At 44.7% G+C, this 24,953-nt stretch overlaps 1 protein-coding gene across 1 annotated transcript in view; it reads right to left on the bottom strand.

The window, feature by feature from the left end:
• The window catches only part of LOC8036003 (cytochrome P450 3A9), a 58,811-nt gene extending 37,067 nt beyond the window's left edge, over positions 1–21,744 (bottom strand). Inside the window, exons 1-2 of the mRNA XM_040216865.3 lie at positions 21,627–21,744; positions 4,749–4,845 (exon numbers count right to left, since the gene is read on the bottom strand). Of these exons, the coding sequence (XP_040072799.1) occupies positions 4,749–4,845; positions 21,627–21,703 (174 nt within the window). The 5' untranslated portion in view covers positions 21,704–21,744. The remainder of the gene's footprint in view (positions 1–4,748; positions 4,846–21,626) is intronic.
• Positions 21,745–24,953: the final 3,209 nt, after the last annotated feature.

Here is a 24,953-nt window from a genome sequence, read left to right on the forward strand (position 1 = left end):
GCCCGCGCACTGCCCAGACCTGTGAGGGGAAACTGGGGTTTGTTTGCAAACAGCGCGTCTGTCTATAGACCAACACGCGGCCCCACCGTCACGCAGCTGCGGTGGCGCAGTTGACGGCACTGCGCATGCGCAGACGCTTCAATTCATGCGAATGCGATTTCTGCGCACGCGGAGTGCCCACAGCTAGTGTGGGCAAATGCGGGTTGTTTGTATACAGCGTGTCGGTCTATAAGAAACGCGGGGCGTCGTGAGTTGTCTCAAGCATCTTATTCCTTCGCAGACATTGAGACTGGGGCATCAGCTGAGTAGACCGTCGAAGAACGAATTGCGGTGCTAGAGTCTGGAACAGAGCAACCCACACCCTCGTTCTCTTGAGCTGTACAAGTAAATTCCCATTCCGTCAAGAACATTGTTCAAACAAGTTATCATTCACGCGATACAAAATATTCAAATGCCAGATCTAGTTCCTGTGGTATAGGTGCTTGCAAGTACGGCCTCAGGGTGCCCCCATCTTTCTGCTGGTATGGGCAGATCTTCTGATATTGAAGCATTGCTGAGGCGCACCAACGTCCTCAGCAATGCTTGACCATCAGGCAATCTACCCACACTAGCAGCAAAATGGCGGCGTCCAAAGGCCGTACTTGCGAACGTCAATGCTAACAGCGGAACGTGTGCCGTCCTGAAGCGGCGGAATCTTTTCTTGGAAGTTTGCGATATTTCTACGGCGATATTGATATCGGTGTTTCTCAGATAAATGTTAGGGTGAAACAACCTGGTGTATATTAAACATGACTAAAAAAAATGAATGCAGGTAACGAAAACACAGCTGAAACACAATGACGGCCTCCGCGACATCTTCCTCCTGTCTTATCTCTGAACCTTGCCACCCTCTCTTATCTTTGAACAAGCTGCTTCCCGGTGTTTTTCGCCGGTAATTATCTTCACTCTTGGCTCCACGTGGCGCGGCACTTGACGTTTTGATGATAGGCGCGCCCTTGTTGTGCTACGGCTTATAAACGAATCCCGGAGAATGAGTCACCGGAGAAAAGATCACCGGAGATAAGTTCACCGGAGAAAAGCTTACCGCAAAACCAGCGGATGCGGAGAAAAGCTCACCGGCCATTGAGCGTATGCGGAGAAAAGCTCACCGATTTTTTTTTCTTCTTTTTATTTGAAGGCAGTTGGATCATGCGTAACATATATCAATTTATTATCATTAAAATTTGTGTAAAAAAGGAAATGTTCTTTTTGTATAATTTGTTAAGCTTATTGGGTATATTGCTCCCAAATTTATAAATGCGGGCGAGTGTTTTTTGTGGTTTACTCTCTATGCAACGAAAGCCTAACTGAAAACTTTATGAACTTGAAGAACAGGAAAAAGTTCGAAAGCTTACTAATGTCTGCCTATAACCTAAAAATTAAAACTGTAAATGCCGAAAATCCGAAAGTGCATGCGCAACAACGCGGTGCCTGATATCCTCTTTGAAGCTTTTGTTGCCCTTTGAACAGGATAAAATAGTCGGTAGGATATTGAGGTTTCATTTTCCACAGACATGCACGTTTTCTAGCCGTTCGTGCTGCTGTTTCCACACGTTGCCTTTGCGTAATAGTGTTCTTCTACGGCGAGCCACCCATGACCTTTAGCGCTGCACACTGTCACCGTTGTTACTCGTGACCTTTATAAGAACTAGTCTTCTGTAAGGTAGCCAATTGGGCGAGTTGGTAAACGTTATACATGATGAAAACCGCTCAAACGACGACGGCGAAGTGAAGACAACAAACACGACAGGACAAAGCTGTTCTCGCAACGAAAGTTTTGTTAGTGAAATGAACAGAAAGAAAACAGCGCAGCCGACAGTGATTACATCAAAAAACGCGTACTCATCCATCAAGCACTGCACAATCTTTGTAGCTGAAGCGGTTCACACACTGATATTCATATCATCTCGCATAAAATCTCTTTATCTGACAGAGCTACCGACGGCGCACTGTCAGCTGTCAATAAATCGTTTTCTTTCTTACCGGTGTCCGATGTTCTGATTTTATACTTGCGGCTCCATTAATATACAGAAGTGGTGATTACTAATTTTTGAGGGATCAGTAAATATGCCCAATGAACTTCAATAATATTACAAAAATTATGATATATTTCTAATAAAGTGACGAATCCGAATTGTGTTAAATTGCCACGTGTGACGCAGAATCCGCTAAGCTAAGAAAAAAATTTAAAAATCGGTGAGCTTTTCTTTGCATTCGCTCAAAGGCCGGTAAGCTTTTCTCCGCATCTGCCGGTTTTGCGGTCAGCTTTTCTCCGCATTTGCCGGTTTCGCGGTGAGCTTTTCTCCGGTGAGCTTTTCTCCTGTGAGCTTTACTCCGGTGAACTTTTCTCCGGCGAGCGTTTCTTCACCACCCCTAATAAAGAAAGGGCTGTCAGGGATTGCGTAAAAACGAAAGCACGCAAACTGGAGCGTTGTCCTCCGCATTGCAGGGTTATTTCACCGCGTCTTTTCTGTTTCAATCAACGGAAGTCGTCTTTAATGGCAATAAAATGATCGCGTCGACAGCGCACAAGCCGCAGTGCCAGAAAACAACGCCCTTTCTAAAGGAATTGGTATTATCTCAATCAAATCACTAGGCGGAATCTGTCAATAGAATGTTCAACTCTTGCGGCTACATGTCTTGTCGCCACGGGGAAGCAAAATCCTCTCAAAAAGCGGCATCATTCCCGCTGCAGGTCATTCGAGACCACAGAGCAAAGGGGGCGCAGCGGGCGTTGAATCAGAAAGATATCATTTTTCTCGATAAATAAGAAAATAACAGGTTAATTGCTTCAAGCACTGCCCGCATTCGCCGCTATGAGTCACCACAGGTATTGTACAATCGCTATTCTATTGTTCGTATTCCTTTTGGCCATGACTGCGCATATCACCGTAAGTACTATAGAATGTATTGAAGGTATTTCAACAACTTAGGGGAAATAACATGATTTCAGGCTTTAAAGGGTACCACGACATATTCTTAATTCCTTATACAGGACATTGTTATCCCAAAGAATCAAGAACATATCATCTTCATATGTCATCCTGGTGGAGAAAACCAGGTTAAGGTCACCACGTTAGCAGTCAGACATAATGTCACAAAATTATTCATAAGACAAAATTCAGGGTTCTCTCAAAAAGCAAAACAAAAGAGAAACAAAAAATGACCGATCATAAGTTGGATGAAGGTATACTTCCATTCGATAACTAGGATTTTTCATATTTTAGACTGAAACGAAAACTAACTCCAAAAATGTATTTACTTACACGAACTATATACCACATTCCGTGGGAAGGCATCGTAGGTCTGAGTATTTATGCCCAAAATTTAAAAGTACAACAAACAAAATGTGCTAATCCGACAAACAAAAAAAAAAAAAAAAGAAACATCGAAATAGCAAGCAATAACGGCATTCTTAAAAGGCGTAAAAATTCAGCAAAAAACGTCGATTTTGAAAAATCACATATTTACATCCATCAACATCTAGAGAGTATTCCCAGATATTTTCACTAGTTTACACTGCATAGTTAATTTTTTATAAATTATTGTCTGTCCACCGAAGCTAAAGAGAAGGTAGGGTTTGGAGCACTTTGAACACATGTTTCTCCGTTCCTCTTTTAGGTATAAATTACATTTTAGTCAACCTATCGTTTGATAATGGCAATACAGGGAAGGCTCATTCTTCACTTTTCCTGACTGAAATTTAATAAGGAATGCGGCTATGGAATGTTTTTGTCACTTTACAGATGTCTTTTATAAAAAATGTTGACATTTTGTCAAAAACAAAGAAGACCAAAAAGTTGACCAATTTTGCAGAAGATAAAATTGTTAGAAATAAATGACTTTTTACAAAAACCTTTCCAGAGCCGCACCTCCTAGGCGTTCTGCTACATATCTAGCAAATAAAAATTTGAATATCGTGATAGTTTTCCGACGATAGATTAACTAAACAATTTAGGCGTGTTCCTGATAAAAGCTGCCCTAATTTCCTTCCCACTCAACCGACAGACATGCAATTTTGTTATGCACCCTGTAGCATGACCACCAGCCTACCTTGTAAATTTCGTTAATGTTAAGCCAAGGGTTCAAAAGTGGACCCTCCTAGGGGGTGTGCCCCCTTAAACAACATCCTTTAAAAATAAAGAGGTAATAAAGTTCTTCTTTCGTGTATGTCTCAAAGCAGACCAAAAGTGGTGAGAAAGGACGTGAGAAGTGTACACTAAAATTATGAAAAGATTGCAGATAACAAAAAATACTGGGGTTTCATTTCAGCCTTTCTAACTTCCATAAGACTGAAACCTCGAGCAAACTTTTAAGGTATTCGACAGGTATTCGACACCAAAATGACCCAGAGGTCATCCTGGTGACATCCCATACCCCCTGGTGACAGTTATAAAAGTTCAGAGAGGAAGCAAATTGACTCAGAAAGGAAAAATCATAACTGTGTTGTTTTATTTGATTTCGAGGCTAGGTGGCGCAAGCTACTGCCCGTTCTAATAGGTACAGCCGTTAGCATCCATCTATCCATCTGACGTCACGCCACTGCGCTGGCGCTGCTGTCGGCCCTGCGCACGTAGAGACGCTTCAATTCGCAAGAATCTGATTTCTGCGCGCGCGCAGCGCCCACGCATTGTGTGGACAAACGCTGAGGCGTGCTTGTAAAGATTGTGCCTGGCTATATAAAATGTCTCACGTGGTCGGTCGCTCACCTTTCTGTGGTATTCCCAAAGGTTTCCCCAAATGAGGTTTGGTGGTGGGCCATCCACACCGATTTCCTTGAAGTACGAGAATGTCTTGCGTCGGGAACTGAAAACAAAAAGATAGAGTGACTATTACAGCGCACGTTTTTTTCTTTTTATTTAGAAAGCATTCACTGGTCTCACGTGTACTTAGGCTTTCCGCATCTCATGTAAAACGCTAATTTTAGAACAAATACTTAACTATTCAAAACGCCTTGAAGATTTTCATTATGTAGCAACTTATGAGGGGAGTTCGATGATTTATCTGCCTGGGCATGAAAGTTAAACAGCAAATGTGTTAAAAAAGTCTGGGCGTGTTGAGACGTGGCTCGAGGTTCCTCATGTACAGCTGAGGCCCAGTGCGAGTCTAGCATTCTAAGAGAGAGGATATATCAGGAAAGTCTCGTCACGAACGTACTGTCAGAGATTTTCAAAATGCTGATGATGTGTCCATCCTCGATTATTTAGATGAACATTTTGACCATTTTAGTCAGTTAAGTGATGTTACCGAATTATGGAAAACATTTAAGAGTATTGTTTCCTACTGTACATATCACTTTGTTCCGACAAGGGGCGTGAGAGCACAACGACATCACCCATGGGTAACAAGAGAAATTTTGCAAATAAAGCGAAAGATCAAGCGCAAAAGGAAAGCAAAACAAAATTCCTCAGACATTGCAAATTTGGGGCGACAATTGAAGAATCTTATTTCCCAAGCTAGGGAAAATTACTGTGGCAATGTGCTCTCTCGTTTCTTGCTGGAATCTCCGCAAAAATTCTGGCGGTTTTTCTCGTCGAAAAAAGAAGTAATAACAGAAGTGATGGTAAGCGATGAGGTTGTATCATGTCCCATTAAAGTGGCAGAGGAATTTAACACGTATTTTCAGTCAGTCTTTACAGTCTCGAGTGACCCGCCGGTAGACCACGTCAGCAGCTCTGATGAACCTTGTATGTCAGATTTGGTTGTCTCGGAAAGTGGTATACTTAATTTGCTTTTGAATATTGATGTAAAAAAGGCGTCGGGGCCAGACGACATTTCAAATGCATTTCTGAAAAGATATGCTGAGTGGGTGTCCCGATATCTTTTCATAATATTTCAAGCCTCTCTCCAACAATCCAAATTGCCAGCAGACTGGTTGTGTGGTAAAATTATACCCATTCACAAATCTGGAAACAAAATGACAGTCCAAAATTACCGTCCTATATCATTAACGTCGACTTGCTGCAAACTGCTGGAACACATTATTTCAAATCATGTCACTCAGTACTTAGAAGAAAACAACTTAATATACAAACATCAGCACGGTTTTAGACGGGGTCTATCGACGGTCACACAATTAATTGAGTGTGCGCATGAGTTCTCATCTGTTGTAAATGAGCGGGGTCAGGTTGACGTCGTGTTCATGGATTTTTCAAAAGCGTTCGACCGCGTGCCTCATAACAAATTAATTGAAAAGCTTCACCTTGTGGGTCTAAACAGCAATATAGTGTCGTGGGTCCGGTCTTACCTAACTAACAGAACACAGTATGTCTACTGCAATGATGCATGCTCTACCCGCCTTGCAGTGTTTTCAGGTGTGCCACAAGGGTCGGTATTAGGTCCACTTTTGTTTTTACTGTATATAAATGATATTGCAGATGATATGCCGCCAGCTGTCCAGGTAAAGCTATTTGCGGATGACTGCATGTTGTTTTCAAAAGTGCGTACAGTCGAAGACCAAGACTTGCTTAATGCCTCTCTAGAAAAACTTTACTTGTGGTGTGAAAGGTGGGGTATGGTAATTAACTTTGATAAAACAGTATTCTGCAGCATTACAAACAAACGAAACATTTTAGAATATGCCTATAACATAGGTGGCGTGCAACTGCGAAAGGTGGACGAATTTAAATATTTAGGTGTTATTTTTAGTTCTACCATGCGATGGAACAGTCATGTAGATTACGTTTGTTCAAAGGCCTACAAAAAGTTATTATTCCTCAGAAGACAACTTAGGCATGCCAATAGTGATGTTCGACAACTTGCGTACATGTGTTATGTTCGCCCATTGTTAGAATATGCATGCACTGTATGGGACCCGTATAGAAAATGCCACGAATCACAAATTGAAAGAATACAAAATCTGGCTCTTCGATTTATCTTCTCCAGATATAAACGTACAGAATCTGTTTCTTCAATGAGACAAGAGGCGCAGCTTGACTCGCTGGCAAAGCGACGGAAAATATCAAGGTTAAAAGAACTCTTTTCCATAACGACTGGAATGACAAAGCTAGATCCGCAGCTTTACTTGCGGCCTTCAACGTCTCGTTCCCAAAGGACTAGCAACGTCAGGGCGATTGCTCCGTATCAATACAAAAATGATGTATTTAAGTATTCTTTCTTTTGTAGGACAATAGTAGAGTGGAACGCTCTGCCAAACGAAGTCGTCAGCTGCTCTAATCTCAAGTCATTTGAATTATCATTGCGCGAATTTTTAACTGAATAATGTATGTGTGCGGAATACATCTTCAGATGTGCAGGGTGTGACGCACCACTGCATGTGCATAAGTGCTCACTTGAGTGTGAATGCATTTTGCTTGGCTTGTACAACTTATTTTTCTCTCCTGTGTTGACCGTAAGGTTCACAGTATTGTAAATAAATAAATAAAATAAAATAAAATAAATAAATAGTGCGCGTCAGGTAAGCAAATGCTGGATTGGGAGCAGGTTCGGCGTTAAATTTATTTTTTACAAAGGGAAATAAAAAAGTTTTATGAGTGCATGATTGTTGTTTATAGTGAGTCTTTCTCATCATCCAACAAAGCATAATTTTTAAGCAAGCAGCTTAAGTGGGTTAGAGAATCAGCTGAAAATAACCCTTACACTGGACGCCTGTGGAAGCACCCTCCATAGACACTAGCAAGAAAGTCAAATAGTCAATTTTGTAAGACATTGCAATTGAGGTTTCCCGAATCGCTGAAGAAATGGCCATCTCGATAAGTCTACTTTGTAAAATGAAAAAAAAAAACAAAAAACGTTATCATAGGCTAGTGCAGCATGTGTTTCAAGAATGTTGACGCCCTATCAAAAGGTCACGAGGCTCCAGTGCTGTTAAGTAAACTTAGGGGTCATCCGTGCAGACCAAGTGAGTATTTTTTATTGTTCGGCGACTGGAGATGAGACATATCAAAGTGATCTTCAGTCCAAAATGAAGTCAATGCAGCGAAAGCACGAGTCATCCCCCACCCCACAAATGTCTAAGACAGAAAACGCAGCCGGCAAACTCATAGCTACTGCCTTTTGGGACGTTGAAGTAGCTTTGCTTCTGAAGTTATAGTCACACAAGACAACGATAACTGTTTAGAGTTACTCTGATGCAGGGGTCGTTTTTCCGGAGACAATCATGAAGGAATGACGAGGACAAGTCCCAGCAGACTTGGTCCTCCATGGCAATGGGTCGGCTGATATGTCAAGTCAATCACAGGCTGCCATGCATTTGAGAATCTGGGCACCAGCAGCTGAACCATTCACTATACAACAAACTTGTGCCTCTTAAATTCTCTACTCAAGATACTGTATTTAAAATACTTTGTGTAGTACTCTGGTACCTTCCAAATACATTTCGCCTACAGTATTTTTTGCTTTATTCTAGTTACGTTTTTCTCTATATTGTACTCAAAAATTATCGTCGGAACAATCTTCGGAACTGGAGATCTTCAAACTCCAGGCCTAAGGGGAACCAATTACAAACTTGGGGCCAAGTGACCGAACACTAAACGGGAAACAAGGCAATAGCAAAACGCAGCCCAAGTGGATAGCACAAATCACGCACGCCTTTTTGTGTACTCTTGTCTGCATTTTTTTTTCAAGTTGTTTTTTAATGCCACGTTGCGCTCGGAGCTAGCCAAATGTTGGCGAAGTCATCCGGATTCTACACCTTTTGTCTGAAGCTGGAGTGGTTCCGTCGGGGGGAGATTATGACCCCAACGCTCGGAAATCACTGGTTCTATGAGTTCTGACATGAGCCTCGAGTACGTTTTTAAGCGAGAGCAAACACTTTCTAGCCAAGGAAGCTCGATCCTGCTGGGTTTATTGAGCCGCAGTGACCTAGATTTGGCTTCTCCAAAGCCGTTTGTGAGTCTGTCGTGGCCTAAAGTTTGCTCCCCAGCTCGGTCAAAAGCGTTTCTTTCATCTCCTTCCGAATTCCCAATTCTCAGAATCCTCAAACCGAGTTTTCTCCGAGTCGGAGCCAGGTATTTCTAAACGGGTGGATTCTGATTTTGGAATTTCGGCCTCGATGCGACAAGAATGGTTTGAGCTGACGCGGAAGGGTGGCAGGAATGGGATTGGAAGGGGTTTCGTCGACCCTTTCCTTGGTTACCTGTGTTTCCTTGTTAACATTGCTAACTTTTTTTTTTTTTTTTTTTTTTTTTACAGTTTGAAAGTACAGGCGGTCCTTCTCGACCTTGGCTGGGAAGACAAAATACTCTTTCATGGTTGTTGATTAGCGACAGAGGCTGCCGTCTGTCCTCGAGCGATGTTTCTCCGGAGAATGCACGTGTGTCCTTCACTCGTGAACTCATCAACAAGTCTGGCTGCCTGATCAACTTCTAGCTCGGTTTTTAGGGATATGCAATGCCGAACGATGCGTCAAGTCCGCCAAATTGCGTCGAGGTATATTGCGAACTTATTTCGAAATGCGTCATGAGCCGAGCCAGCCTCCAAACTAAAGCATGCCAGTTGCCATGCCAACAATACGTGAGTCCCCTTTGTTCTAAAATATTTTGGTACCCATTATGGGGCATGTCCGGAATTGTTTCAAAATCAACTTCTATTACAGCAGCTAAGTCGCTTCTTGAAAGTCATAAAATCACAGCAGAATGTGATTTTCAACAAAGTCTTCACAAGAGAGAAAATCTTTTTTACTTATCTTACTCTTATATTACCAGCTTGCACTTACTTTCTAAGTGTCGTCGAATGTAATTCAGGTAGATTTTTAGAGTATTTGTTTTCTACTCGAGATATTTTGTAGAAAAAGTAACTTGAATGCTACTCTAAATACAGTCTAAGTGAATATTTAGTATATTATCTTATATGCTTTTGTTGAATATTTATCACAGAACTGCTCTACAGTCATGACATGACTCGCTAGAGTTATTGTTTGTTAAAAGTATTTTTTATCTCTTCTTGGACAGCGATTTTCACTTGTTGGAGGCGTTAAGGCGGCTTTGACGTCCGTGTTTAAAGGTCGAACAAGTTTCTTTTTTATTATTGTTTCTTTTTTAGAGAAGATGAGGCCAATGTAAAAAATTTGGACGAAGTATGTTGAAATAAAAAGAAAAATAGTTTTTTCTACTGAGGAAGATAAATTATTGAGAGCCCCTCACAGCTCTATAGCAGTGTTCCCCAAATTCAAGTAGTCACCCACATCCTGTGTTCAATCTTAATTACGAATCAACAAAAATTACAAACGTACGCAAAAAGTACAATTTCAATTTTCAAAAACATGTTATTTGAAACGATTATTACGAAGAGTAAATGGCAAAAATTGTCCAGGCGTTTTATTCTTCTTTTGTGAACATAAGCAAGGGTATTATTTTCAGTGCGGTTGTTTACACTCCGAACGACTCAGATCTAGTTCGGTTGCCATTCATCCAGCTTATTCAGCAAATATAAAAATTGCTGAGCAAATATATTTTTTATTTCTTTTTCTCACATAAAGACTGGTGATGAGCACTGATGTTAGTTAGAACTTCGCAAATATATAGTTTGTTGTATCAGAGATAAGTGATTTTCGCCACCTACCAAAGTTGATTTTTGTATCGTAGTGCTGAGTGTATAAAAGTGAATAATTTTCAATCTTCTTACAAAACTTGTAATCAGGCTAGTGCATATATAAACGTGAAAGCATTTGACTGCATAAAAGTGCACAATAGTATAATTAATGTATCATAATTTGGTTGAAATTAGACCAACATTTTATTGCTGACACTACTATCAGACTCTCTTGTTATCTAGCTCTCGAAGAAAAAGAAACACGAAAGCTGCGTGTCGTCTTTCCAATCGTGTGTTTCAATAGACCATTTTCAAAATTCCATCGAGCAACATTGGCGGTCGTCATTAGTTAGACAGAAACCGCATGATTGGATCCGACTCCTCGCCGAACGCTGACGTAACACTCGTATCCAATACGACCTCAGCCGAGTAGGCGCCGGACTCTGACGCATCCCTCGTGTTCAGTGCATGCTCAGAGAATGTGATCAAGCAATGGCAAACTGGCGTTGGCGCGGACGTCTGAAAAGGGGTCTGTTGCCGTCTGATTTGCATAGCATTCATGCAAGAACAATGAGCCCAGCAACAACGATACAATTTGCATGCGAAAAGCAATCAGTGCAGCGAGCTCCTAAGATAGCGCATGTTTGTTTGGTTTATGATTACATTGTGCTTGGCTATCACCAATCCCAAGAGTGCCATGGCGGCAAGATGGCACCACGGAGTCTGAAAACTACAAATCGCAACAAAAAAAAAAAAAAAAAAAAAAACTCCTTAGGTTTTACTGGAGGTTTTAATAAAGCGCAAAATCATAGGCCCCTAAAAAGAATCATGAAACATTTTTTCCCCGGTTGCTCCGCAGCTCATCCATACGTAAGTGATCGCAACAGCCTAGAAACCGTATTTTAGCCTCTTCAGTCCCAAGAAGTTATATGTGTGTAAGACAGCCTTTAGAATACCTTTGTCTACGACGGCGAAAGTAGAATTAGTCCTTCTAAAGACGTCCTAGTTTGGGTTCGATCGAACGGCGAACGTCACGTTTTTGGGAGCGTACGTCATCGTTCGTGATAGCTGTGTCGCGATCTGTACTCTTTTCTTTATTGCTCTGGGAGGAAGTTTTATCAGACGGTTATCGCTAAAACTGTTCGTTGTGTCGATAGCCAGAGGCTAACACCGTTAACAGAAAAAAACATCTTTTAGCGACAGGCAATCTGCTTGGTGGCGATGGGTGGAGCTTGAACGCAGAGAGGCCGTGAGCCTGTCTACGTCCAAACTACGCCATATAAAAAGAAAAAAAAAAAAAGAAAACACCGCTGCAGCTCCATCGCGTGCAGGGTGTTTCCTTTTACATGTAAAGTTCTTTGCTTTTTAAAGGGGGGTGACGCTTATATGGGTTCTGTCTTCACTGTGTACTGAAAGGGCTCGGTGGACCTTAGAAGGGGCAATATTCTTCATGATCCGTTGACTAATTAATTAAATTGCCTAATGAACTGTTTAGGTATTAGTTTTATGAGTTTTGTTCCAATTGCCGTTTTAAAGCCAATCACTAATATTGGACCAAGAAATAAAACTTACGAAAAGTCAATGTTATTAAATATATTTTGCGATACTTTTTTGAATATTTGTCGGTAATTCAAAAAATGCGCGCGAAGTTTGGTATCAGTCAGGCCAAAGGTGCAGGCTATACTACAAGGCCTATGACATACAAAGTTTCTAGCTCTCTGGATATATTAACCGGTAGACGGGTATGTGATTCCGAATCAACTATATAGACCCTTTTCGAAATACTGCCCTCTGTTGGCAGCTGCGGAATCCCTGCACAATGGCGGACTAAAACCCCCACACCACGGAACACACACAAAAAAAAAACAGGCCCACAAAAAAACCTGATGAGCGCAGTGACGTTGCACTTTCGACGCTGTTGGATCGGATCGTCGACTCGTAGCGTTGATTGCGCTCCGACATTCGCCATCTTATTGAATGTCTTGCTCGTTCCTCGATGCAATCGATCCGCCATTGCGCAGTGGAGCCAACCTTCCAATAATCGCCACGTGATTTTCGAAATGAGGTCTGTCTGAGTTGCTGTTTTGATGTAAACATTATTACATTTGCGTAGTGATCACTTTTACTCATCTTTAAAGACCGACGACCAGTTAGCGCTTTCCACTTTTCCCCGCTTCCTCGTCTCCCCCTTCTACCTTGTATACCGTTGCCTGTTTCCTCCTCCCCCAGGGTGAGGAGGATCTTCTGCCTTGCAGAATTTCGTGTCTCGTCGTCGGCCTTTAAAGTCGGTTCACGCAACGCCGTTTCACCACGTGACGCTTTGTTACAAAAGCTTGCGTCGGGTTACGTCGAGAGTCAACGAGACATCCGTGCTTCGTATGAAGCGTGGCAACCACTTGAAGGAGTAGGCTCGCACGCGATATTGCAAGCATTAATGTTGCGGTGACCTATGAGTAACGTAAGAAAACGCAAGGAAACACTCCCGTGTGTTAGGACCTTTAAGACATGGTTCACGCTGCCCCGTTTTCTTACGCCGCGCCATGTTACGAGAGATTACGACTGCCTACGTCGATAGTCACTGGGACATCCGCGCTTTGATTGAAGAGAGGAAACCAATGGACCTTTTCCAAATACCGACGGCACCAGGCGGTGGCTGCACGAACCAAAAATCAAGGAAGTGACCTACCTGCGCTACCATCGATAATGGGAGCTACGTTACCAGTTGCTTCGCTCTCTGAGCAGCGTCGCGTGCCCAACGCAACGAGGTAGGCCTAGCGCGACTTTAAAGAAGGAAATCCGTAGCGTCCACCCAAACGTCGTGTTTTTCTTTCCGTCCACTTTCTTTTTTTGTGTAACACAATTATATATATGCTGCAATTACGTGTTCTACTCGTCGATTTACAGCCTCATTCCGAATTTCCTCGATTTTTTCGTGCCGACTTCCACCGCTTGGCATCGGGCGCTCGCGCGTGCGCAGAACGCTTCTCGGAAAAGGTCCATTGAAGAAGTGACTTTGCACGCGACATTCGAAGTAAGGATGTCTCAGGGATTGGTAACGTAGGAAAACGTAAGCAAGAAGCCCCGTGTGAATTGGCCTTTTCATAGAGAAATTTATGTCAACTTCAGTGAATAGAACCTTTGCGAGCTTTCACGGCTCGTGTCCCTCTCTCGTATAAACATACAACAATTTGCTCTGCTTCCTATCTATGCATGGCTTACAGGTAAGGTGACATCGCGCCATGCTGATGGTCACTCCTACTCGTTCTTGACAAGAAAAAAAAAACTTACTGGTGAAAAATGTCTGGCACAAAAGGTATACCTGTCCAGGAGGAAGGTCAGTATATTGGCTGCGGACGAAACGCCACCGCAAGCTACAAACGCGAGCATGTTTCCTTGAACGGTCCGTTCACTGCCCGAACTCGCGTGCGCGGCAAAATCAATCCTAGCGTAGCACAGCGTCACGCCGTTTCGCTCGCATTTCTGCCGAAACGCAGTTTACGAGCTGCTGGTGGCAGCGAGTACCACCTAGAAGACAATGATTGCGCTTGACGTCCTCCTTAGTGAAACCCCGACGCGCCTCAAGCGGAAAACACGCTGAAGATTCATGTGAGACGCCGAAACGTGGCAGACGCGCCCGTCTTGGCGTGCCGCGTGTTATAGCATCGTCCTCGGTCATAGCCACCATGGCCATAGCCTCAGTATATAGGAGGCTATGGCTCTGTGTGGAGACGCTGCACGTCTCGCTGGTGGTGATGCAGACGCAGACTATGCGTATTTCAAGTTTGTCTGCTTCTTACAGAGGTGTTGCGATGATGTCAGAACGCCAAGATCTTGTTGACTAATTTAAATATAAAATAAAAACAATAGTGAGTAGCCTTCAAGACATATCCGGCGAGTAAGTCGTCTGCGTCTTGCGCAGGAGCTGCGGTGACGTCAGTACGACTCCGAACTTTTATTGGCTGATTGAAAAAAAAAAGTTGGTAGACCTCAAAGCATCTAGCATTGAGATCTACCCACTATTTTCTTCAGACAGCCAATCAGAGCTCGGCGGCGTTCTGACGTCACCGGAGCTCCTGTTCAAGAAGCAGACGACTTTCACTCCGCATACTTCATTTCAGTCCAGACGCAACCGACGCGACAAGGAACCAATCAAACAGCGTCAAAAACGCATGTCACTCGGTCTTTCTTTGTGATTGGTTCAGGGACGATTGAAGACGTAGAAAAACACGCCGAACACCATGATGGCGCGCTTTTGACGCTGTCTGATTGGTCCCATCAGCTCGTAGCGTCGACTTCGTTTGGACTGAAGGTGAAACGTAACATAGAGGGCGCTGCATGTATCCACTAGTGATGATGTTTAGGGGGGAGGAGGGGGTGCTCAGGTTTTGCGTTTTAGGTGGTGCTGACACATCCAACAGGCTCTTTGGAACATGGTGCGTAAAGCCCGCGATCCCGACCAACGCGTTTTTTACCTGCGTAGGTCGTAGACTTCCCGGCAATTGCGTGTTTCGTGACGTTTGGCTTCTTCCGGTCCGCTTTCTGAGTCGCAAGCATGCGCGTTGGTTAGGATTGTGCGCGTTTGGCCGAGCGGAGAGCATCTGCGCCAGACGACGAAGAAACGCGGAGTTGGAACTGGTGCCCTCCACCGATTGGCCGGGGGAGGATATGGGAGAAGAGCGCCCTACTACGTCACAGCGCGTATTCGTGCGCGTTCGGAAAAAGTCGAAATCATCCAACTTTCTTATGCGCGCCCGAAAGTCGCAAGAAATCAGCGTGACGTCACGAAATACGCAAGTTCCGGGAAGCGCACGATCTACGCGCGCACAAAAACGCGTTGGTTTGGATCGTGCTTAACGTTTGTGCTCACAGACAACCAAACCTTCGTTTTATAGCGCGCGCACGTTTTTATTTCTTTCTTTATTTTTAGCAAAAGGAAGTGACGTCGTTAGTCCATTTTAGCCGAGAACCGGAATGAAGCCGGAGGTCAGAGTTTTCCACGTCACCTAAAGAAGAAAACGCAGGGCTTGGATTGGACGGCGTCGGCGTTCCGCCGAGACTCGACTTCAGTCGGTATAAGGACAGTATAAACTCAGCGGAACGCGTCGCTCGTGTGGAATCCGTGCCCTGCGTTTCTATATATTTGAATGACGTTGACAATTCAGCTTTGTTATTCAGAAAGTGTTAACGCTGAACAGGGGTACTATTCTGGTCGCAAACCATAGAGTTATTATAATGTACGCTAGAGGTTGAACTGGCGCTAGTGTCTACGCGACTTCCGTGACGCAAATTGAAGCAGACAGCAACCAGTCTTCTTTTGCGGTGCTCCCGTGCATTCCTATGGGAAAATGCGCGTGCAGTTTGTCTCTTCGCCGGAAAATAACGCTGAACATTTTGGTTATTTGGGTCGTACCGAATAGTATGTACCTTGATTAACACTGTAAAAGTGTAATTGCTTTAGTTAGCGCATTTTTCTTCATCAGTGAACGATATTTAACTTCGCTACATTTCAGTCCCAAACGTGTGTTCCGCAGCGGGTGTGTAAAAGCAAGCGACGATTCAAAGCAAAATGACAATCGAAATGATTATAGAGTGTGTTCAAGGCTCGCCAGCATTCTGGTGACGCTTGTCTATACATAATATGCCAGTCCTGTCACCATATGAAAATGCTCCCGTCGTGCATGAGCGGATAAAAACCTTCAAAACGTAGAGAATAAGGTCCGTGGGCTATGAAAGGTGTCTCTTCGTATTGTTTTCTCTGCCGGGCAGCTTTTATCGTGCACTTGTTCTCAAAGATATTGAGCGCGCGGGTGATATTTTGAGCGTAGAACAAGCAGCTTCGCTCAGGGAAGAAAGAATAAGCAGTACTTACTTATTTAAAATCGGAATAGATTACGTGGCCTTCAATTTGTTGTGATCATACATGCACTGCGAGTTACTGATCCAGTGTTACTGCGTAGTTCCTGCCGCTGCTCTTGATTTTGCAGATGTCCTTCGTTCGTTTGGCATGTATATCCCCTATGCTGAAATCGCCGACGCCGCGTTCGCGCTAACAGTGTCCGACAGTGCACATAAATACACGTACGTAGCCGTTTTAGCACCGTTTTTAATGCGATGAATTCGAAAGAAAAACGCCATAACTGACCAATTCTTTCGTCGGCCTGACTGAGAAATGTTCCAAGCTACCTAGTACGTACGAATTATTTGGAATATTTGCTCTTATGATAGAGCGCAGGGAGAAAATGCACTCGCTTTTTTCCATAGAAATGCATTACCGGAAGTCAATTTTTGACTGGTTGCTGTCTGCTTCAATTTGCGTCAGCACACTAGCGCCACTTGAACCTCTAGCGTACATTATAATAACTCTATGTCGCAAACGGGTGCCTTTCGAGTTGTGACGTATCGAGAAAGAAGGGGCGGAGCCTCAAACTAGATTGATTCTTGTTTGAGGCTCCGCCCCAACGTTCGGGTTCACGCACGCGGTCAGCTAGAATCCGACGATCCCCCTACGTCGCGATGACGGGTCCACGCAGTTGGGGCGCAGAAATCCCCGCAGTTACCCCTGTTCTTTTTGCTATCTTCTTTCTTTCCTCCGGGAGTTAGAACCAGCGAATAACGAAGAAAACGATACCTTCCGGAAAATGGAAGATAACAGACAAACATAATATTATTTTTTTTATAAAATAGGAAAGATTATTTCAATAATTATGGCGTAAAGTAAATTTAGCTAAGATATCTCAGCTTGTTTTGTTTTTTTTTCGAAATATTTCTCTACGGTCTTTGAAAACAAACATGGCGAAAAACGCGGCAACGACCTTGTGGTGTTTGTGTCTCGTTTGCGTCGTTACTTTCCCTGTTTCTGCACGATACGGATGGCATTACGAGAATAAAATATTATGTGAAGCTACGCTGCGACACCGATCTTCCTTTGTGAAGCCTCCATGAACATAAGCTGCAAATGACATTTCCTGTGTGCCTGTGAAGGAGACTCCAAATGGATACAGAGCTGACGACGTCTCTGTGGTAATATATGACAAGTCATGAGATTGGCGTAGAGTGCACCGGTTGTGAACATGCTCTGGATGATGCAGGAAAGTTTCTTCGGGCAGTTTTAATAATGCTTTGCTCCCTTTGCTCATTGTAGTGATTACGACGGTAGTCCCCTTAAGCCATGCTCTTCTCTTTTTCGGTGCTGAAGAAATGGACATGACCGTACAATCTCGGGCAGTCTTTTTTACTTATTGTTTATTTGCAGAAAAGCCCGTTCAAAAAGAAAAAAAAAACGGCATTTTTACACGCCCCTACATAAGTGCCTCACTATCCCATTGGCTTCATTGCGCGTGACGATTCAACGCTAATTGCCATGGGAACGTTCGTGAAACTAGAAAGCCTCTGTTTGCCGCTAACAGCAGTTTTTCGAGTTCGGGTTGAGACGACAAAATGATGTAAGAACAAGAATGCTCGTGAGTATTTGCATTGTTCTAACTCGACAACCGTACCCACTATAAAGCCGGTCGTGACAGTACCCTAGGCGAGATAAACTCGAAAGAACATGGCCGCGATGCTCGTCGGATCGACCGCGGCTGGGGTTTGGCATGCGATCGGTCACTTGATCAATGCGCACACAAATGATTTCGTGCTGTTGGATGAGCTCATTCGGCGGCAGGACCGGGTCGAAGAGCACAGTGAGCTGGGCGTTCAACGTCTCCGATATAAAACTTGGCGAGATGCAAGACATGGCTTCTATTTATGCCGGCGTTATGAAGCTTGAAACTGGTGGTGTTGTTGTGGTTCTTACGGTAGCTTTGCTGATATTATGAAGACGGTAATAAACCTTCATTCAGCGTTGCCGTGCGTCAAGATTCAGAACCTCACCTTGACACAAAGTGAACAACGCTTGCGCGAGCACGGAGGCAGGAGCCAACGGTCTGAGAAAGAATTGTGCCGCCGCCACGACCACCAGCGATCGCCAAAATGGCAAGAAAACAAACGACAAGCTTATTGAGGTTTGCGTAGTGCTCACTGTTGATTTATCGGACGACAAAAGTGAATGATATAAAACGCAAGGTAAGTTTGCCAGCGTTTTGCAAAACTAACACGTTTCGTTGAAAATTCAATTTGTGGAATTTGTTAACGCCTTGAAAGTTTGACGGGGACTGCACTGTGAACGCAGCCCTCACACAAGTGTTTTCTAGAGTGTGCTTTACCTGCATGCATATAAAGACAGAAACACTGCCGATATAGTGCTTAAAATAAAAAAGATTTCGCTTATCCTGATAATGTTGACTATCTATTGAGTGCTGTTGACAGTAGTGGCGTAGCCAGGAACTTTCGAGGGGGTGAGGGTGGAGGGGTGTTGAGGTGGTTGGGATGTTCATGACTTAGGGTGAGGGGTGGTGGTGTTGAAATTTGTGTGCATATTCTAGGGTCTGCCGAATTTGGGGAGGGGGTTGGGGCCAAGCCCCATTAACCTCCTCTCCCCTCGATCCCTACCCCCTGACTTCGCCAATAGTTGCTGACATTCTTTACGTTACCTAGCAGTTCTTTCTTTATTACATATGCTCCCTTTTCCTTCACACATCTACTCTGCCTCCGCTTGTCGTTCATGCTTGATGGTGATACGTCAACAGCGCGTATTTTCTCTGCATCACAGGTAAATTAAAAAAAAAAAAATCCTGTTCACACTACTCTTTAATTTCAACGAGTTCCTGTCACTTTTGAAACAACAATATATTTAATTGGTGTCATAACCTTTACATGAAACACATGTGTGTTGAATGTGGGACAATTGCATATTTATTGTTTTTCTTAGTCATTGAGATGACAAACATCCACAAGATTGCACTGGCTAAATTTCTCGTCTGCTGTGGGTAACAATGTTTCCATACCCTGTCAGACTAAACTCCCGCTCTCTAAATAACTAACGATTCATTTTAGGACACACCTGTTCGTAGTTCATTGCGGGGCATCGAAAAGTATTTCTTATGACTGACATGCAATTTCAGAAGCTTGGCGTGAAAAGGTAAAATATCTAATTGATACAATGAAATGCCATCAGCAGCCCATCCAGGTTTTATTGCGTGATTGACAGTAGCTACAAACAGCAACAAATAATCAACTCAAGACATAGGTATTAAGGGTGCACTAACTTCGAAGCAGTAGAAACACTGAAGTTTTAACGTCAACGTACAACCATGTTGTTAATGGCAAAGTGGTGTTTGCGGCAAGGTGTTGGGGTCCTTCAGAACGGTGACGGTCACCTTCAGACCGATGATGATGGTGGCGAAAGTTCAGTTAAATTCTAGGTTCAGTCAACGCACCCCACGACGTCGGTGTGCTTGTGGTGGCGACGAAACCTTCTTTCGCACATGCTTCAGCTGCCTCAATCCGGGGTTTTGTCGACCCAGCCGTCTGTTCCCAGCCGGTTGACAGCGACACTCGCGACGGCCGTCACGGCTTTAACCACCATCCACTGGGCATTAGCTATGTGATCATCGGTGGCAACTGCCCCCTTTGTAGCTCCCGTTGCAAAACATCTCAGTGCGATTCAATTAGCAGCTGCTGTTCGACGGTCATCATCTCTCATCGTTGCCGTCTCTCATCGCGCAGCTGGTCACACTGCGATCGTACGGTGCTTTTCGACAAGCGGTATTGTCGTCAGAAACAGCCGTCGTGCATCGCGAAGGCAACCGGGTGCTCGCGGAAAACCCGTCATTGCACGCGTTGGTAGAGCCATCGTGGCGCAACAGGCATCGCCGCCATTTTCTACGCGCTAGAATCCTGTCCAAAGCTTGTTCCGAAGTTAAAAGCACGAGCACATTACTCCGAACGATGCTTGCACAAACGTTGGCTTGCACTGCGCAAGCGCGCCTGCTTGACAGGGACGTTGAAAGCCCGGAGCACGTTCTTGTATGCTCCTACACCCACACTAGCTCGCACTCGTAGTGAAACAGAGAGTAGGGTGTGTCGAGTAATACCGCAGTTAATCTAGTTACGCGACTTCCGCTATGTGCTACGTAGGTCGGGCGTGGTCATACGTTACTTTGTCGTCACGGTCCGAACTCGAACAGCGACAGTTACGGCAAACGGTTGCTTTCGTGTTTCGCGAACGTTCCCATGGGAACTGCGTGGAATTATCACGCGGGCTGTGGCCAATAAGAGCGCGCGGTTCGTAGGGGGGAGGAGTTTTCGACAAACACGAACGTGACCGCCAGGAGGCCGGCGAAGAGGAGAAACCACCACTCACGACGAGCAGAGAGCTTTTGGGGAGGAGCTCCCACCGTTAAGGCTGTTTCACATGCCGCGATCCTCGCCCAAATTCGGTGCGATTTCCAGTAAATGTGCGATTGAAATCGCAGTCGCACTGTCGCAGCGGCTCTGCGTCTGGTTTCCACCAAGTTTGTATTTTGTCGCAGATTCGGTGCGATCACTTCATCGCCAACCAGCCGTTCATTGGCCAGCTTTCATTAGCGATAGTTGCGTATTCGAAAATGAATTTAGACGCCTTAAAACGTTCGGTTTAATGCTTAATTATTAAAAATTTCTAGCTAGATGTTGTATTCGTAAAACATTTCTGTTTACTAAGACGTTTTTGTTGTATTTTCGGCAAAGTCAAACGCGTCGTTTCCGTGTCCGAACAGCCGGCCGCGCCGACAGAAATCGCGCTGTTGTTGGAGCATGTGAAACCAAACATTGCGATCGCACTCGCTGCGTCGGCTGTCGCACCGATTCTTTTCGCAACAGTCGCTGCATGTGAAACAGGCTTTAGTCCTAACTTGCAGCAAAACCAAATGCGGACAGCAAGTCCTCTACTACTTCCGTAGGGGTTGCGAAGACGTCAGGACGACGTTGAGTCCTAATTGGCTTTGATTAGAAGGAGAGTGAGTAGACCCCAATGCTAGATGCCTTGACGTCTACCCACTATATTTGTTTTTTAATCAGCCAATAAGAGTTCTGTGTTCTGACGTCATAGTGACCACTGTGCAAGATGCAGACAAACTTGCGCCCCGCACAGGCTGCGCCGTACTCTTCACCAAAAGAGCTACGTACGTCACGGTTGTCGGTTGAAGAGGCTGTTAAAACCGGTTTACGGCACTCACCTTATGACGCGACGAAGTGCTTCGATTAACAAGGCGATTACCGCCGTGTAGATGAAGAGGGCCGCGTAACTCCACATTGCGGCGCCAAACGCACGCTACCGAACTGAGAACTGAAAAAGAATGCCGGAGCCTGCACCTATAAAAAGGCCTCCACGGGTTCGCGGGTCAGACAGCTATCGGCTGCTGCAGATACGGAGTTCGCTGGGTTCGTTTACCCGATAACATGTTTGTATCTATGTAAAGTGCGCTTCAGACTTAGCGCCGTCACGGCATTTACCGCTTCTGATAGTCCCAGCGGCGGCCGATTGAGCTATCTGAAGAATGTTTGGGTTGCCGATTTCTATATCCCATCCTGAGAAGGCATCCCGAACGTTTTGGTGACAAAGGTAACAGTAGTAAGCGGCCGCTACCCGTTGTGATCTGCCAGGCTTTGTCAGTATAAGGGAGGCTATGCTATGTAGGAAACACTTGCACGCGGTAGATAATCAACGGTCGGTAATGTTGAACCGTGCTCCACGCAGAGTGCTTCCGAGATATGAATAATATACTAATCGGGCGTTCAGAAACGTTGCCAACGTCTGCTGGTCGTTGATTAGCCGTTATCCTAGGATAAAAATGCGTTCTTTTACGGGGCCTTTCGGGAGCGGATATTTCCAGCTCTTTTTTATTTTGTTTCTTTCTTACTATCGTTCGGTCAGAAGAAGCTGCTTACCAACCAAGAGGCTTGTCGAAAGGTATTGCGCAAAAAATTCAGTTACTTTTAACGAGGAAATAAATAAAAAGCAAATAAGAGGTGAAGTATGCACAAAAAGATTTTTTTGTTTGTTTTGTTTACAGCGGCAGCTACAAAAATAGGGAGTTTTCGTAGATCGTTTTCGCTGTCCCGCTACGGCTCTCCGCAACCCGCTACGATACCCGTATCTCTACAGTCAAAGCTACCGGCGCGCAGGCGCAGTAGAGGCTTGTTCGTTGCGAAGGGCTTAGCAGAGGGGGAAACGCGGTCTACAAAAACTCCCTAATAGGGAGTTGTAGTAGATCGTTTTTCTCCTCCGCTACGGTATCCCCGAAGAAAACGCCCCAGCTGCGCATGCGCGCCGCCAGCCTTCTCTGCATAGTTCAAGGTCTTGTGGCGGATTACGGAGCGCTATCCGGGTGCTTAGCGGGCTGCGGAAACGGTCTACTACAATTCCCTATTGTCGCGGCGGCCGTACGCAACAACTTTCGTGATAGCGGAGCACGCGTCGCCCCATCCACGCCGCGCTGTCGCTCACCCCGCCAACCTCGCACCTCGCAAAACTGCGTCATCTATGGCATGCGCTACTTCTCTCGCAACTCGCCCCTCCGCCTTCTTCTCGCCGCCACCCGCACCGCACCAGCTCCAAAATCGCAGCTGAGGCCGCCGACGCTTCGGAGCTCCGGATGATTCTTCACCGCGTCTACAAAAAGGCATGAACCAAACCACGTTCTACAAGGGCGTTTCAACCAAAAAGCACATCTCATAATCATTTTTTTACACCTCGTAGAAGCATTCCGCAAAAGCACACATCCCCTTCACCGAAAGTACATCATCTTACAACTACTGAAAGTAAATCTCCTAAAACACTTTTTCGGCTTTCAGCTTGAAAAGGTTCAAGTATTCAGAGGGGGTTACGCCATTACACTAAAAAATGAACAGAAAAAGATCTAAACCAGAAAATGTAATTTATTCAACCGTAGTAGACTTTTTTTAAATATTTTATGAAATGTGGATTTTCCAGACACCTGAACCACATAACCCACTTAAAAAGCAAAAATGCATAAAAAAGGACACACTAAACTAGCGTGGCGATTGACTACGTGTTAATTTTTTATGCTTTTGAATAAACAATAATGTATAAAACACCTGTGAACTCGTATTTTTGTCTTGCACCAGTGGTATACGTACGGTCAGGCGTGTTCTTGAGGATGTTTAGGGGTTAAAAGCGCTAAAAACGACGGACGAGTAGGAGAGACACACACCACAGAGTGTGTCTCTCCTACTCGTCCGTCGTTTTTAGCGCTTTTAACCCCTAAACATGTTCAACCAACTAGCCCAAATCCAAACCCTTCTGCAGTGTTCTTGAGGGTTCATGTCGAATACGCTGACTGCCCCTACGCACTTGCACACACTAAAGCCGAAATTCCACTAATAATAGGTAATACAAAACGTCCGTCTGTTGAGTCTCTCAGGCCTGTCTGTTCCTTGTATGATACGGCGGTGTCGCACTGGTCATACAAAAACTCCCTGCAAACAGGTTTAAAGCGGTCTTAAAGGCCGACGTACAACCTCGATTTTCTGCAGGGAAGATAATCCTGTTAGCGATCCCCTCTCCTAATCCGAGAGGGGAGCCAAGTTGGGACAAGCTTAAAAGTGGAGAGGATATAGGAAAGAAGAGGGAGAGCAAAAGTGGAAAGCGCGAAGTGTACGTCGGCCTTTAAGGACTAATACAAATGGTACGTCTTGCAAAATCGGAGTTCCAAACGTACGTACCTCAAGTTGGGCACGCAAACGTAATTTCGGAAAAAAAACGTGTTTTGTCGTATCCTTCTATATACTGACAAAGCCTGGCAGCTCGATACGAGAAGCGGCCGCCAAAAAGAAAACGGTGAAGCGGCAGACAACGGATGAGAGGAGAGCCACGTGACTGGCGCCCCGCTGCGGCGAGGCACCGAAACATACTTCTTCGAAGCGAACCAGTGTGTTTCAGGTCCTCGCCGCTGCAAAAGCTCTACGCGGACGTCCAGGTTTCTTGAGAAATGGGTCGTTGCTGCTCTCCTCTACCAGATCCTCGCGCTCCAAATCTGCGACCGGGCCCCAGTATTTGTTATTGGTTTTCGGCGTTTTTGTGCTCAGCAAGCCACCCAGGAGCGAGCTCTTAAACCAGTGTGCAGACGAACAACAGGCTGGTGAAGGACACAGAAAATACACGGCCTCTGATTTCGCTTTATTCCTAATGTTTCACTACCTCAAAATCAAGCTCTAAAAAAATAAAAAGATAGCCATAAAACTTTGGACGAAACTTCGTTAGCGTGTCCAGTTTTAGGTACTGTGTACGTCTGGAAATCGATTTTTTTTCTAGGCATGCCCAATGTGTCGGCGCTTACGGCCGCATGCAGTCTGTATGCACATAGCAAACATGTTTCGAACATGGTTGAGGCTTGTCTGCACATAATTTTATTGTGTCTGTATACCGACCACCGAGTTTTTGGTTCAATGTATGAGCAGGTTGACCTGGGTTTAAAGAAAGGTCTGTCAGTTCGCTTTCCTGCAAAACGCGAAGACAACGAATCACGGCGAACAATGGAAGC

This window comes from Ixodes scapularis, unplaced genomic scaffold (genome assembly GCF_016920785.2).
Source record: "Ixodes scapularis isolate PalLabHiFi unplaced genomic scaffold, ASM1692078v2 PGA_scaffold6__148_contigs__length_123643588, whole genome shotgun sequence".
Lineage (NCBI taxonomy): Eukaryota > Metazoa > Arthropoda > Arachnida > Ixodida > Ixodidae > Ixodes > Ixodes scapularis.